Raw genomic sequence first — 16,187 nt, forward strand, 5'->3', positions numbered from 1 at the left:
TAATATATAATAATAAGTGTGTGTGTGTGTGCTTACAAAACGGTGGTTCTTGCCGTCAAATTTCCGGGCGCTGGTGAAGAGGACGGTGCGGGCCGGCATGTTGATGCCCATGGCGAACGTCTCCGTAGCAAAAAGCGCCTGAAACGAGAACAAAAGTTAATACGAGTGTAGGGACAAAACTTCCAATTAAAGTTTCCTATCAGACTGTTCTTCATCACTATATCCCAGGTCTCAGATATACACAGAGCCCGTCTCTGATTGGCTGAAACACCAAGATCATTGCAGCATTACCCATAATCCCCTCTGTTTCAGCCCTGTTTCCAAAGGGCTGATTCTCTGTCTGTTACTTTAGATGAAAACAAGGAGCCCCTCCCCACGCATGGGACACATGTTGATGTAGAAGAGACATGAAGAAGAGGGGACACATGTTGATGTAGAAGAGACATGAAGAAGAGACATGAAGAAGAGGGGACACATGTTGATGTAGAAGAGACATGAAGAAGAGGGGACACATGTTGATGAAGAAGAGACATGAAGAAGAGGGGACACATGTTGATGTAGAAGAGACATGAAGAAGAGGGGACACATGTTGATGTAGAAGAGACATGAAGAAGAGGGGACACATGTTGATGTAGAAGAGACATGAAGAAGAGGGGACACATGTGGATGTAGAAGAGACATGGAGAGAGGGGACACATGTTTGATGTAGAAGAGAAATTAAGAAGAGGGGGACACATGTTGATGTAGAAGAGACATGAAGAAGAGGGGACACATGTTTGATGTATGTAGAAGAGACATGAAGAAGAGGGCCAACATGTTGATGTAGAAGAGACATGAAGAAGAGGGGACACATGCTGATGTAGAAGAGACATGAAGAAGAGGGACCACCTGTTGATGTAGAAGAGACATGAAGAAGAGGGGACACATGTTGATGTAGAAGAGCCATGAAGAAGAGGGGACACATGTCTGATGTCGAAGAGACATGATGAAGAGGGGACACATGTTGATGTAGAAGAGACATGAAGAAGAGGGGACACATGTTGATGTAGACGAGACATGAAGAAGAGGGGACACATGTTGATGAAGAAGAGACATGGAGAAGAGGGGACACATGTTGATGAAGAAGAGACATGGAGAAGAGGGGACACATGTTGATGTAGAAGAGACATGGAAGAAGAGGGACACATGTTGATGTAGAAGAGACATGAAGAAGAGGGGACACATGTTGATGTAGAAGAGACATGAAGAAGAGGGGACACATGCTGATGTAGAAGAGACATGGAGAAGAGGAGACACATGTTGAGGTACCTTGATGAGTCCTTCAGAGAACAGGATCTCGCGTGGTCTCCTTCAGGATGGGCAGCAGGCCTCCATGATGGATTCCGATGCCTCTCTTCAGCAGAGGGAGCACGTGCTCCACCTGCGGGGCAGACACAGCGTTCTTAATCGAGTTTCAAAAGGACATTATGGGAAATGTCCCCGCGTCACCGATCCGGCTGAAGGGGTATTTTACTATTATTAATTTATTTTTCATAATCATCTTATTTATTTCCTTATTTTAACTTGTAACCGTTTTATTTTTTATTTCTTATTCTGTTTAACCATATTATTAAGCAAGTCCTTACGATGTCTTGATTTGTAAAAAATGAAAATAAAAGTAAAAAATAAATAAATAAGTCAGGTTAGAGTTACAGGGATTTAAAGATATAATAATAATAATAATAATAAAAAATTACATTTGTATATAGGGCTGCAACAAACGACTAATTTGATAATCGATTAATGAAACGATTAATCGACTATTCGGACTATTACTGTCTGCCTTGCACAATTTCTCTAACGCTTTTATTTAGCCATCAACTTTTAGATGTAGCTTGATGGTTGTTTGAGGCGTGTGGAGAAACTAGCAATACAGATGAATACTTGATTAAAAAATACATATATTATTAAATTAACTAAAATTGTGAACACAACTAACATCGTTTTCTAATTTAAATTAATACATAATATTTCACATTCAAAAGAAACAACAGTGTTTTAACAAATGGTATTAAATAATCTGAAGGACAGAACTGTGAACAGAAAAACTTTAACTAAATAAATAACTCGGTTTTCTCTCATCATTAACCCATGTTTGTATCATTGGAGCTAACTCCGTGTGTTGCTGCTAGCATACAGAACACCTGACGTGGAAGCGTTAGTCGTGGGACGGAGCGACAGAGCTGCTAGAAAGACAGTCGGTGCATTCCTCCGTCTGGACGTGGAGCGCTTTTGCTCAATGTTTAGACCAGGGGTGTCAAACTCAATTTCATCACGGGCCACATTCGCATCAAGGTTGCACTCAAAGGGCCGGTTGTAACTTTAAGACTATATAAAAATACATATATAAATATATAATATATATAATAAAATAATGTATTATATTACATTATTGCCTCTGAATTGGATTATTATCGGATAGGATAATAACTTAGTAATTAACTACGTCCGAAAGCCAGGGCAAATAATTGCAAGTCTCTTCAGTGCGCATGTCACAAAACGAGATGCATTGTGGGACATGTAGTTTATGGGCAACCTGCTTCTGTAAAGCGGAACTTAACCGTATAATAAATGTATTATATTCTTTTGCAAGTTCTTGCGGGGCCACATAAATGAAGTCGCGGGCCCGGATTTGGCCCCCGGGCCTTGAGTTTGACACCCCTGGTTAAGACAGATGCTCGTGTCTCCGCCCTATATGCTAAACTCTCTTGGCAACGAGCATCGTCCACATCGAGACGGGTAACATTTAACCACCTTGGAGCGCTTCTCTCCGCCATCCCCGCCGTGTGTTGCTGCATGTAGCAGCCGTGTGTGTGTTGCTGCATGTAGCAGCCGTGTGTGTGTTGCTGCATGTAGCAGCCGTGTGTGTGTTGCTGCATGTAGCAGCCGTGTGTGTTGCTGCATGTAGCAGCCGTGTGTGTGTTGCTGCATGTAGCAGCCGCGTGTGTTGCTGCATGTAGCGGCCGTGTGTGTTGCTGCATGTAGCGGCCGTGTGTGTGTTGCTGCATGTAGCAGCCGTGTGTGTGTTGCTGCATGTAGCAGCCGTGTGTGTTGCTGCATGTAGCGGCCGTGGTGTGTGTTGCTGCATGTAGCAGCCGTGTGTGTGTTGCTGCATGTAGCAGCCGTGTGTGTGTTGCTGCGTGTAGCAGCCGCGTGTGTGTGTGTTGCAGCCGCGTGTTGCCGCGTGTAGCAGCCGCGTGTGTGTGTTGCTGCGTGTAGCAGCCGCGTGTGTGTGCTGCATGTAGCAGCCGTGTGTGTTGCTGCATGTAGCAGCCGTGTGTGTGTTGCTGCATGTAGCAGCCCGTGTGTTGCTGCATGTAGCGGCCGTGTGTGTGTTGCTGCATGTAGCAGCCGCGTGTGTGTTGCTGCATGTAGCGGCCGCGTGTGTGTTGCTGCATGTAGCGGCCGTGTGTGTGTTGCTGCATGTAGCGGCCGCGTGTGTGTTGCTGCATGTAGCGGCCGCGTGTGTGTTGCTGCATGTAGCGGCCGCGTGTGTGTTGCTGCATGTAGCGGCCGCGTGTGTGTTGCTGCATGTAGCAGCCGCGTTGTGTTGCTGCATGTAGCAGCCGTGTGTGTTGCTACATGTCGCAGCCGTGTGTGTGCTGCTGCATGTAGCAGCCGTGTGTGTGTTGCTGCATGTAGCGGCCGCGTGTGTGTTGCTGCATGTAGCAGCCGTGTGTGTTGCTACATGTCGCAGCGTGTGTGTGTTGCTGCATGTAGCAGCCGTGTGTGTGTTGCTGCGAGTAGCAGCCGCGTGTTGCTGCGCGTAGCAGCCGCGTGTGTGCTGCGTGTAGCAGCCGCGTGTGTGTTGCTGCGTGTAGCAGCCGTGTGTGTTGCTACATGTCGCAGCCGTGTGTGTGTTGCTGCATGTCCCAGCCGTGTGTGTGTTGCTGCATGTAGCAGCCGCGTGTGTGTTGCTGCATGTAGCAGCCGTGTGTGTGTTGCTGCATGTAGCAGCCGTGTGTGTGTTGCTTGGCATGTAGCAGAGTGTGTGCTGCTGCATGTAGCAGCCGCGTGTGTGCTGCTGCATGTAGCAGCCGCGTGTGTGTTGCTGCATGTAGCAGCCGTGTGTGTGTTGCTGCATGTAGCGGCCGCGTGTGTGCTGCTGCATGTAGCAGCCGTGTGTGTGTTGCTGCATGTAGCGGCCGCGTGTGTGCTGCTGCATGTAGCAGCCGTGTGTGTGTTGCTGCATGTAGCGGCCGCGTTTGTGCTGCTGCATGTAGCAGCCGTGTGTGTGTTGCTGCATGTAGCAGCCGTGTGTGTGTGCTGCATGTAGCAGCCGTGTGTGTGTTGCTGCATGTAGCAGCCGTGTGTGTTGCTGCATGTAGCAGCCGCGTGTGTGTTTCTGCATGTAGCAGCCGTGTGTGTTGCTACATGTCGCAGCCGTGTGTGTGTTGCTGCATGTCCCAGCCGTGTGTGTTGCTGCATGTCAGCGCGTGTGTGTTCTGCATGTAGCAGCCGCGTGTGTGTTGCTGCATGTAGCAGCCGCGTGTGTGTTGCTGCATGTAGCAGCCGCGTGTGTGTTGCTGCATGTAGCGGCCGCGTGTGTGCTGCTGCATGTAGCAGCCGTGTGTGTGTTGCTGCATGTAGCAGCCGTGTGTGTGTTGCTGCATGTAGCAGCCGCGTGTGTGTTGCTGCATGTAGCAGAGTGTGTGTGTGGCTGCATGTAGCAGAGTGTGTGTGTTGCTGCATGTAGCAGCCGCGTGTGTAAACGGACTTCCGCCCCCTCAGCACACAGACTGGAGAGGAAAGATCTCGTCTCGATTGGAAAGATCGAAAATACACCATCGAACGCATTTTTTGTCTTTTTGCATGTTAGAAACGAGTTCCGGATTGTATGTTTATTTGTAGCGATAACAATGAACATGGTAAGTTTTAAAATGGTTCCAGGGACCGATAACAAGACTGATAACGTTGGAGAGCTTAACGCGGCGCGTAAAAACACACTGTGATGACGTCCACCAACGAATCGACGACTGAATTAGCTGGCAAACTCATTTGGTCACAGATTTTAAAAAATCGATTAGTTGTTGCAGCCCCCCCCCCCCCGAGTTTGGTAAGAGCGCCTTTGCAAGGGACCCAAAGGCCGCTTCACATTAGGGATGGGAATTTGAAAGCAAATGTATAAATTCGAATATTCGACCCTCCCAAAAAAACGGGTAACCGGTTAACCGAAATGCATCACATCCTATATAAAAAATTGGGTCAAAAAAAAAAAGTCAAAAAAAAATTCTTGAATTACCTGTTTTTTATTCCAATTTTTTTTGGAAATACATACATGTTCAAATAAGTGTATTTGTCAGAATGTATTGAACTGGTGATCACATTGGACAGCTATAGGCCTACAGCTTTCATGTGTGGAGGTGATTCCATAATCAGGCCAGCTGTAGAGAAGACCCTCTCAGCTGGAACGAGGTTGCGGGTATAGCATGTATATAAATGTAACTCTTCTTAGAGTGTAAATAATTACCACCGGACTATAAAAATGGAAAAATATGTTGAATACCGGCAAAACTAAATCTCTCCAGTCAAAATGTCTAGTACTTTGCCGCCACATACGGTTGCCTAAGCAGCGCTTATTGTTGTTTAGGCTGGCCATGTGTCGCGAGTGTTGACAGGGGGCGGGGGAGCATGCTCATGAACTGTTAGCGCCGGAACCTCGCAACCGGCTGCGGAGCGCATTTGCGACACATTGGGCCTAAGATGAGGTTTGAGTCTGCGTGGTCTGCGTGTAGGGAGGGGCAGCAGCCGTATCTTTGGCTAGAACTAGCTAGATCTGATGGATTTGGACATAAACGCCGAGTGAAGTATAACCGGACGCAGAGGAGGAGAGTCAGCACCTGGCAGCTCTGCCCGCTGTGAGGGAACCGTGAGCGGAGTAAAACACACCTTTAGACGTCACCTAACACATTTAGCTATGGCACAGTCGTATATATATACATTGAATTATTCAATTGATAATCAACTTAGGCATCACTCCTTCCAAAAAAAAAAAAAATTATAAAAATATTCATAACTCATATTCGAATACATGAATAATTATTCGAATACCTGAATCATTTCGAATATTCGAATATTCGATTAATCGTTCCATCCCTACTTCACATGGTGAACGAACAAACAAAAGGGGAAAGTTCTTATGATTTATCAGTGGATTTGAGTCTTTTCAGACCATTTGCTCAAAGACCTGCAGAACACAGAAGGGAAGGGAAAGAGCCTTTGCCTAGACCTTTTTATTTTTTTCAAATGATTTTTATTGCTTTTGTTATTCTATTCTACCGTGTTGTGTAAATGTTTATTTATACTGTTCATGCTCACTACTTTTAGCACTTTCGGAATTTGAATTCAAATTGAAGTGCTTTATAATGGAACCATTATTATTATTATTATTAAAAGCCGCCAAAGCGCATTAGGGTCTCTTCAACCCGTTTATAGCCCATAGCCTGTTTTCCAGGTCTCAGTCTCGAAAAGACATGCCCAGAACAATGACCATCTCTTCTAAAAGGAGTAAATGAATAATCTTTGTTCTCAAAGTAATGATAAACCTGTGAGTTGGATGTAGAACAGTCAGAATCAATATAGATGTTTTTTATTTTAAAGAAAATTCAGATTGACACAAGTAAAACAAATTAATTATAGTAATGTCCGTCCCAAAATAAAAACATGACTTATAGTGAAAAACCACCCTTGAAATGATGGGATGGTCCGACTAAAAGCTTTAGGATCCAAAGTATAACATATAATAAGTACCCTGTATCAAATTCATGCAAAACAAGTGACCTTTGACCTTTTAGAGGAGGTTTAGAAAGAAAAAAAAAACATTTGGGGGTCATTTGCCGTTTCTCTTGATTGACACCTCTTTCTAACCGTCAGAGCCAATAGAATCGAGGGGGAGGTTCCTAAATCCATCTAAACATCACCCATTGGTGAATGAGCCAGAATGCCCAAAACAGGAAGCTGTCATACACTCTGGTGGCTATCGTAGCAGCTAATATGAAATCTCCGCTATTGATATAAAATTGGAATGATGGATTATCAGGAATCATTTCAAAGGGACAAGGTCGATTAACCGATGGATTAAACCTCCAGCAGCGTGTTTGTCGATTTAATGCCATTGACGAGACTTTAGGAAAATGTGGGTCTTTATATCAGATGTTTTGTATTACTCGTCCTCACCTGAGGGAGTTTCTTATCCTCGTCCGACAGACAATCGATGGCGTTGCTGAACACTTCCTCCACCATACGCTTCTCTTTCGTCTGCAACACAAAGTGCAGTTGTTAAACATCTTCTCGAAGCACACACACACACACACACATCACAACACACACTACTAACCAAGTCTTCACCCTAAAATTAATGATTCCCCTTATGGGGACCTCCTTTTGTCCCCATAAGGGAGGGCGAGTCCCCACACGTGACTGTACACAGATTTAGGTCCCCACAAGTATAGTAATGCTAGACCACACACACACACACACACACACACACACACACCACACACACACCACACACACACACACACACACACACACACACACACACCACACACACACACACACCACACACACACACACACACACACCACACACACACACACACACACACACACACACACACACACACACACACACACACACACACACACCATGTATTCATCACTTCAGGGGACATTACATTGACTTACATGCATTTCCTGGAGACGTATCCTGACCAAGTCTTCACCCTAGAATTAATGACCCCCCTTATGGGGACCTCCATTATGTCCTCATAGGGGAGGCGAGGCCCCCACACGTGACTGTAACAGATTTAGGTCCCCACAAGTATAGTAATAGTAGGCCACACACACACACACACACACACACACACGTTTTTGAGAGAACATTTCACAATAACAGTCAAGAAAGTGGCTCGGTTATTTCACAAAGTCTCAGATGTAATTCTTGTTGGCGTGTTCGGTTAATGTGGAACAGCTCGGGAGGTTTTTAGGGATTTGCTTGCAGGAAAAGCGAACCACGACGAGGTGTGAGCAAGAAGAACATCTGTCGATTCTCATTAATTTTATACGATTTAGCCACAAACTGTCACTTTAAATGTTTTTTATCCACTTTTTGCAACTTAAAATATTCATATTGATCAATTAATTCAATTGAGAGGAGCTGAGGTTTTAAGAGGATAAATATTTCCATATGTTTCAAAAGCACTTTATTACGTGAAGTAGTGATTTATGATTACTGAGCTAATAGCACTGTTTGCTGTGGCTGGTTGCTATCGGCGTCTCCGTCATGAAGTTATTCTGGGAAACCTTCCCCCACCATGTTCAGATGACCTCCGAGTCAATGGGACTTATTCTAATACTTGAATAACAAAGTGAAACCACAGCAAACGCACTGGAGAGGACTCTTTAAAGTAGAGACACTACATACTGATATACACCTGAACATCAGCAGGAGAGGACTCTTTAAAGTAGAGACACTACATACTGATATACACCTGAACATCAGCAGGAGAGGACTCTTTAAAGTAGAGACACTACATACTGATATACACCTGAACATCAGCAGGAGAGGACTCTTTAAAGTAGAGACACTACATACTGATATACACCTGAACATCAGCAGGAGAGGACTCTTTAAAGTAGAGACACGACATACTGATATACACCTGAACATCAGCAGGAGAGGACTCTTTAAAGTAGAGACACTACATACTGATATACACCTGAACATCAGCAGGAGAGGACTCTTTAAAGGAGAGACACTACATACTGATATCCACCTGAACATCAGCAGGACAGGACTCTTTAAAGGAGAGACACTACATACTGATATACACCTGAACATCAGCAGGAGAGGACTCTTTAAAGTAGAGACACTACATACTGATATACACCTGAACATCAGCAGGAGAGGACTCTTTAAAGTAGAGACACTACATACTGATATACACCTGAACATCAGCAGGAGAGGACTCTTTAAAGTAGAGACACTACATACTGATATACACCTGAACATCAGCAGGAGAGGACTCTTTAAAGTGGAGACACTACATACTGATATACACCTGAACATCAGCAGGAGAGGACTCTTTAAACTAGAGACACTACAGACAAAGTGCACACGACAAATATACCCTTTAAAATCCTTCACTTGAACATTTTTTTTCAAGTCAAATCAAATCATAATTTTTCGAGGAAAAACAGTCTTTTTAGGCAAATTCTCGAAACCCATGAAACTGAGATATTATCTTTGGCCGTTTGTAAGTTTAGTTTTTCCAATGAACTACTCGGCAGCGCTGACAGAAACAGGCTTTCGGTTTTGGAAAGCGCTCGGTATTAAAAAACAAACTTGCTCATTCTAATAATGTCACGATGCAGGGGAAACAAACCGAGTTCACCTCAAGAGCCCGAAGCAGGTCGACAAGTTCAATCTGTTGCCGCCTCCAACTGGGCAGAAGTGCACAGTTTTCATGAAGAAACTCTACTCGGTGAGATGCGTTCATGCTCTCACTCTTTGCGCAGGATTTCTCAGCTCCCTTCCATTAAATTCTGCTGATTTTCAGGTTCGTATTTAGCGGCTGTACTGTGACATATTTCCATGCTTTTAATGTTCAGAACGATCACAATTTGTCACAGAACGGTAATTGCTTCGGTGCTTTAGTGTGCCAAGACCAATTCTGAATCTAATTAGAACGTTATCATTGCTTAATATGCTGACGGAGACTTTAGAACTGATAATTGACAACAAGAGAAAAGTGTATATAGCTTTAAAAATAAGGATACATTCTCATTTCTGGCACACGGGAGAAAGAATAGAAAATATCGGCGCTTAATTATTAATTTTCGATAAATCTGCCGACTATATTTTCTATTTAGTGAATTAAAATGTCATTAAATGGAGACAAATTGCCACAGACAATTTTTCACAAGTCCAAGGAGAACACTTCAAGTGTCTTGTTGTTGATTAACAATACACGTCGTTAAGACTTTAGGTTAAATACCATGTAGTTAAACAAATATCATTAAACTCTCATATTGGAGCAGAGACGTGTTTAATGGATGGGATAAAGAAATGTTTTGAAGATGCATTTGATTTTAGAGGATTCATTATCAGCCTTAGTTGTGATAATGCTCACCTGAAGGTCGAATGGCTGTATGAACACACACACACACACACACACACACACACACACACACACACACACACACACACACACACACACACACACACACACACACACACACGTTAAAGTTAAGCACACCTGAAGGCACGGCTCGAGCTCAAGGACGTCCCGTCGTCGGAAAAAAAAGTGTCGGGGAGGATAAAAAATAATTTTGGGACGAATTTGGGAACGAGAGTTAAAATAAAAATACCCTGCTAACTCTACTACAAACGGCGATGAAAATGAAACCGACTGCACGTTTTGTGTAGCACACAGTTATTAAACCTCCTTGTCAACATAAACACATTCCTGGCCCGCACATTCGTGGGTCTAGCTATGTACTGAGTGTGTGTATTTCGCGGGTTGAGTGATGTACAATGGCATCCCGTGGAGGAATTCTGAAATGTATCACAAAAACGCACAGCAGAACCAGACCCTGGAGCGCCGGCCTCTTTATTTACTTACTCCTCTTCATCCCCTATGGGAAATAAGGAAGAGAACCCTCCATTGTATTTAGTCCTGAGCAATATGCTGCCTCTTCCCATGTAGGGATGGGTACCGAGCCCCGGTGTTAAACGGGCTCCGGGCCAGAATTATTAAAGACAGTGGTAACGTTAAGCTCCGACGTTATCAGACTTTCTATCGGTACAGGAGACATTTAAAATATATATGTCATATGTATTATTGCTACATACACATTATATCGCAGTTTTAGTTTCACCAACTCCGTTTCTAATATGCAAAAAGACTAACACATGCGTCTATGATGTATTTTCGATCTTTCCAATCCAGACGAGATCTCTCTCTCCCGTCTATGTGCGAGGGGGCGGGCGGTTCGTAAAGGCCTCCTGACGACAGACTGTCATCCTGGTTAGTGGTTACTCTGGGTTCTGTCTTCAGGACAGAGTTGGATTGTTTGATAATTGGATGGGACTTGATTGGATTCAATATTAGAGTAATTTTCTCGTTCGTGTGTTTGTTTGAATATATTTGGCCTTTGTTTATGTGATTGAATGATTTACTCAACTAAAAAGGTGGATGAATTATCATCTAATGATTTGTATGATGTTTTATTTATGTTAAAGGTCACTTTGAATGATTTTAACTAATGATAATGTAGAAAAACTAACATTTTAAATTCGGGACGGTCCACATTAATTTCGGGGCGGCTTGGATTGTATTTCGAGACAATCACACACACACACACACACACACACACACACACACACACACACACACACACACACACACACACACACACGAAGGTGAATGGCCTTATGAACACACACACTCACCTGTGTTAAAGTCGAGCTTGGCCACCTGCAGAGCGTACGCCTCGCACTCCTTTTTGCTGAAACTGAAGATGATGACGGGCTGGAAGTTCCTCTCCATGATCATCTTCACGATTTTAAAAACGCTGGACGGACCTGAGGAAACCAGACGCGGGAGAATTAATTAATTAAGATGTACATTGGATTTTATAATAGTAATAAAGCCTTATTGTTATTGAGGTTTTCAGAGCCAACAGCTTTGGAAGTCCGTCAGACAAACAGAAAGTATGCTCCGTGTCTCTAATAATGTGGTCGATAAAGTTTAAGGCTATTAAAAAAGGGTAAAGTGTGACAGAGTATTTTCTTTTTAACCGTACCTCTGGTGCCTCCTTTCCTTCGCGGGTCCCACTTTCCTCCTCCACTTCCCCCAGAATCCCCGGCGTCTCTCAGCACCTGCATGGCCGTGTTGAAGTTATCCTCTCGGAAGTCTCCCTGAGGAAAGAAAACATTTACTCAAGAGTATTTTTAAACACGAGTATGTACTTCCACTTGAGGATGTGTGTACTTTGCCCTCTCTGCTAAATACTCAGGTTAAAGGTGTCCTTACGTTCTCATCCACAACCAGGTGGAGTCCGTCGCCCCCTGATGGGAAGATGTAGTGCTGCAGAGGAGTGGGACGGTACTCGGTGTACACGACATGGCATGGCTATAAAAACAGAAACAAGGCATTAATTATGTTTAAAAAAGGTGATATAGACCAGTGTTCATTTTGGCAGCCATTTTAGATTTAGTCTGGTGGTTAATAGTGGTTATTAGTTTTAGTCACATTTCTATCCTTCATAGTTTTAGTCGACGACAACTCAAAACGTTTTAGTCGATGAAAAATCATTAAATTTGAGTATGCTTTTAGTCAAAATGTTAAATACAGGTATCTGAAATTTAAATCAAAGTGACGGCATCAAGTGTTGACATTCGTAAAGCCACATTTCACTCTCTGAACACTTTACTTGTGTAATTAGTGACGTGTGCAGATTCCCAACTAATTCAACCAATGACAGGGATGCATTTTGACAACAAGACGGACGATTGGGGGAAAATATCCCGCATTTTGAATGTCCGATAGTCCACCATAGTTTTTATTATCAAGAATCTATTTTTAGCTCGTCGTCGTCTCGTCTTAGTCGTGTAAAAAAAGGTCGTTGACGAACATTTTTCGTTAGTGGTGCACGATAATTATCGGTCCGATATTAGGAATTATGACGTCATCCCGGTAACCACGATAAAAGTATTAATAGCCCTGATAATATACAATATATTTTTGGGTAAAAAAAAGAAAGAAGTACTGCGGTGTGGGTGGATTGGGATGAGGGGCGCTTGTTTTTCACTCGGCTCCTCCCGTGTTGCCAGTACTGTGGTGTTAGTGGTTTAGGAAGAGGGGAGTTCTTCACAAAGCCAGCGCTCCCTAACTCGTGCCTGGCTGTGACGTAAACGGCGTGCGGCCGTGAAGCCAGGACAGCAACCAAACATGTCGTCGGTAGTATGGGACTATCTCAAAGTTTCAGAGTTAGATAGTTCGCTTGCTATTTGTATTAACAGATGCAGAAGTTCCACGGGGAGGGAAGAAGGCAACGAGCTATAATACTTCCTGATTAGTCACCTGAAACATCGCCATGGCTACGATGGTGTGTTAAAAGCGTACGAAGACGCCTGCGCTGCTAAACGAGCGGCGAATCCAACGCCAGCTGCAAAGGCACCGGGGCTTTGACCTATCCACGAGGCTTTTGAAAAAGGAGGAGTTTGCCATGGAGACGATCCCAGGGTTCGTTTTGTTCATAGTAGTATTGCTCACTACTAGTCTCTTTTTTACCACCAGGTGTGCAAAAACTACAGGTACATTTCATATATACCGTACTTTTCGGACTATAACCCGCGACTTTTTTCCCCATTTTCCTCGTACAGCTAACGGCCACTAGGGAACCTCCTAAATCTATGGATCTTACAGGTAAAATTAACCACCTTTAACACTACGGGCTCTAGGACCGGTCCGCGCCCGCCACCTTTAAGCGGCGGGCTCCAGCAGGAAAAGCTGGAGGCCGGAAAAGAGTGAGACAGGTAGCGCGCCAAAGTAAAAGTGGAACCGAGACACAGAACGAGAGCAAGACAGACGGACAATTTAGCTGCTGCGGCTTATATGCAGGTGCGCGTTATAGTCCGAAAAGTACGGTATATATATTATATTATTATCGGTCTTGAGAAGCAGGAAGTTATCGGTATCGGTTTCAAAAAACCAGTATCGTGCATCCCTATTTTTCGTCATTGTTTTCGTTGACGAAATTAACACTGATATAGACCAGTGTTTCTCAAAAGTGTGGTGTGCAAACCACTGGAGGTCCGTGAGTATTTAAAAGTGATAAATAAAGTTAAAAGTGTTTCTCAAATTGTTTAAAAATGACTAGTATAGGTGGCAACAGAGACGCAGTCAATGAGTGCGTAAACAACCCAATAAACCGTATTTCATTTTGCTTCATATTCCGTTCTTGAATGAAAGCGTTTGCGAAACACTGATACAGATGGATAAATGCTACCTCCTTATATCGAGAGGGACGTTAATTGCCCTCGTGATCGTAACATGTGCTCGTTAAGCATCTCACCTGCTTGTGAAGGTGGCAAATCCACTCGGCAAACTGCTTGGCGTTGGGGATGGTGGCCGACAGGAAGACGTAATGCACGTTATCCGGAAGCAGAATGATGGTTTCCTCCCAGACAACACCACGCTCTGAAACACACGGAAAGAAGAGGCATTTGTGAATGTACTTTTTAAAGCGGGGAGGGGGAACCTCTTTCCTCTCAAGGGGCCACTTCAATTTTCACAACATCCTCCGAGGGCCGTACGAATGATTGACCTCAACCTCTGCTAAAAAAAGCTAAAATCACAGCCCTTTCATTTTGCATTTCTTTCATGCTGTGCAAAGAAAAAGCAACCTCTTAATCCAGATATCTGATTTTCAATGTTTTTATGTGCTATTATTATTTGAGAGTGTGTAAAAGGCGTACGGACCAACATGCAGACACTCATAGCAGGTACTTTGAAATCCACGGGCCAATCAGAAACGTTGCTATCAGAAACAATGCCCGACTGTTCTGGACGTAATCTGGTCGGTGTTTACATTAGCATCGCTAACACTCAGAGCTAACCTGTGCTGGAGAGCATGTGTGTGAAGAAGCAGGAAGTAGAAAGGAACTCAGCTTGTGGTATAACCGGCAAGAGAGAAAGCCTTTGAGCTCCAGACTGTTTCAGATCCTTGATAATCCATGATATGGCGTTTCATCACGGCAGCATTTAGTTTAGACGATGGGTCCCGCATGAGCTCAGACCCCTCCTCTTTAAAGCTTTATACTAGGGATGCTCCGATCGATCGGTGCTCTCTAAACATGCCGATCGCGAGAGCCGATCGCATGACGTAAAATACATGACACTTTTCTCTGTGTGCGGCAAAACAAGCTCGCCAACATGGCTTCACCGGTCTGGCATTATTTCAAGGTGTCCGAAAAAGACAGTAAAATAGCGGAATGCAACGTGAAGCAGAAATCCTGCAGCTCCGCCCGCCGGACCGGTAAGCGAAACACACTTAGCTGTTTTATCTACCTCTGGAACAAGCTAAACTAGTTATAAATATATTTATTCTTCACTGTCGGGTCACTCATTACTGGATCATTGAGCTGCATGAGATACTGACAGGCTGTCAGGAGAGAGGACTTCCGCTCATTTCTCCCGTGTTATTCTCCAAAGTGAATGTAAACTTGAATAATGTACATCATTTGAATGTAATAATTCAGTTGATTGTTGTGTGTGGAAGCTCCAGTGAATGAGCCCATTAACTGAGTTTAAACATCACTTTAAATGGAAGATTTAAAGTGATGTTTAAATCTTCCATTTAGGCCCCGCCCACTCGATACTGATTCCGGCGATCGGCCCCGAAATTGGCGAACGGAGCATCCCTACTTTATACCCCAAATCAGCACTTTAGAAACAGGAAGTGAAATAGAGGGATATGAGGCGTGCCTAGAATCTGTTTGGTGTTTTGAGCAAAACACTTCATAGACATGTTTCTTATGTATTTGTATATATCTGAAACCTATGCTATTGCCTACAATAGCATGATAGGTGACCTTTAAATAATAGCTCACGACGCGGAGGGATACGTGACTACTACAAAGTAACTACAATTCTACCCGTGATATAAGCTCATTATATCACGGCTAAGAACCAATCAGATTGCTTGGTTTCATTTATCCGTTTTATAATCTCAAATACTGAACTGCAGGTGTGTATCCCGTCCTCACCTAAGTCCCTCATGTAGTGGATCTCATCAAAAACGACCCAGGCGACTTCCCTCATGATCTCAGAGCCTCGGTACAGCATGCTCCTCAGGATCTGGGAGAAATAAAACATTGTGTCAGAAAACCTCTCAGTGCGGCACATTTCCCCAACTCTACTGCTTTTGACAAGATTACCACAATACATATCGTACTCTGATTCCTTAGCTGAATAGAGTGAGTTGTTTCAATAAGTAGACCCTCCAGAAAAACGCGATTCTGCGATCGCAGAATTTACCGCATAATCAGCAAAATGGCGCAGATTTTTAAAAGGCCGCATATTTATCAAAAGGCCGCATAATTATCAAAAGGCCGCATAATCAGCAAAAGGGCGCATATTT

General features: G+C 43.8%; 2 protein-coding genes across 2 annotated transcripts in view; both read right to left on the reverse strand.

Annotated features, from left to right (window-relative positions):
* Positions 1 to 7,292, reverse strand: part of LOC117443634 (exosome RNA helicase MTR4-like) — a 31,669-nt gene extending 24,377 nt beyond the window's left edge. Inside the window, 3 exon segments of the mRNA XM_034079539.2 lie at positions 37 to 138; positions 1,309 to 1,420; positions 7,216 to 7,292. Of these exon segments, the coding sequence (XP_033935430.1) occupies positions 37 to 111 (75 nt within the window). The 5' untranslated portion in view covers positions 112 to 138; positions 1,309 to 1,420; positions 7,216 to 7,292.
* The window catches only part of LOC117443635 (exosome RNA helicase MTR4-like), a 25,291-nt gene continuing 10,425 nt past the window's right edge, over positions 1,322 to 16,187 (reverse strand). The window contains exons 7-13 of the mRNA XM_071202629.1: positions 15,814 to 15,904; positions 14,121 to 14,245; positions 12,077 to 12,175; positions 11,847 to 11,961; positions 11,494 to 11,625; positions 7,216 to 7,289; positions 1,322 to 1,420 (exon numbers count right to left, since the gene is read on the reverse strand). Of these exons, the coding sequence (XP_071058730.1) occupies positions 1,322 to 1,420; positions 7,216 to 7,289; positions 11,494 to 11,625; positions 11,847 to 11,961; positions 12,077 to 12,175; positions 14,121 to 14,245; positions 15,814 to 15,904 (735 nt within the window). The remainder of the gene's footprint in view (positions 1,421 to 7,215; positions 7,290 to 11,493; positions 11,626 to 11,846; positions 11,962 to 12,076; positions 12,176 to 14,120; positions 14,246 to 15,813; positions 15,905 to 16,187) is intronic.

Source organism: Pseudochaenichthys georgianus, unplaced genomic scaffold, assembly GCF_902827115.2.
Source record: "Pseudochaenichthys georgianus unplaced genomic scaffold, fPseGeo1.2 scaffold_645_arrow_ctg1, whole genome shotgun sequence".
NCBI lineage: Eukaryota > Metazoa > Chordata > Actinopteri > Perciformes > Channichthyidae > Pseudochaenichthys > Pseudochaenichthys georgianus.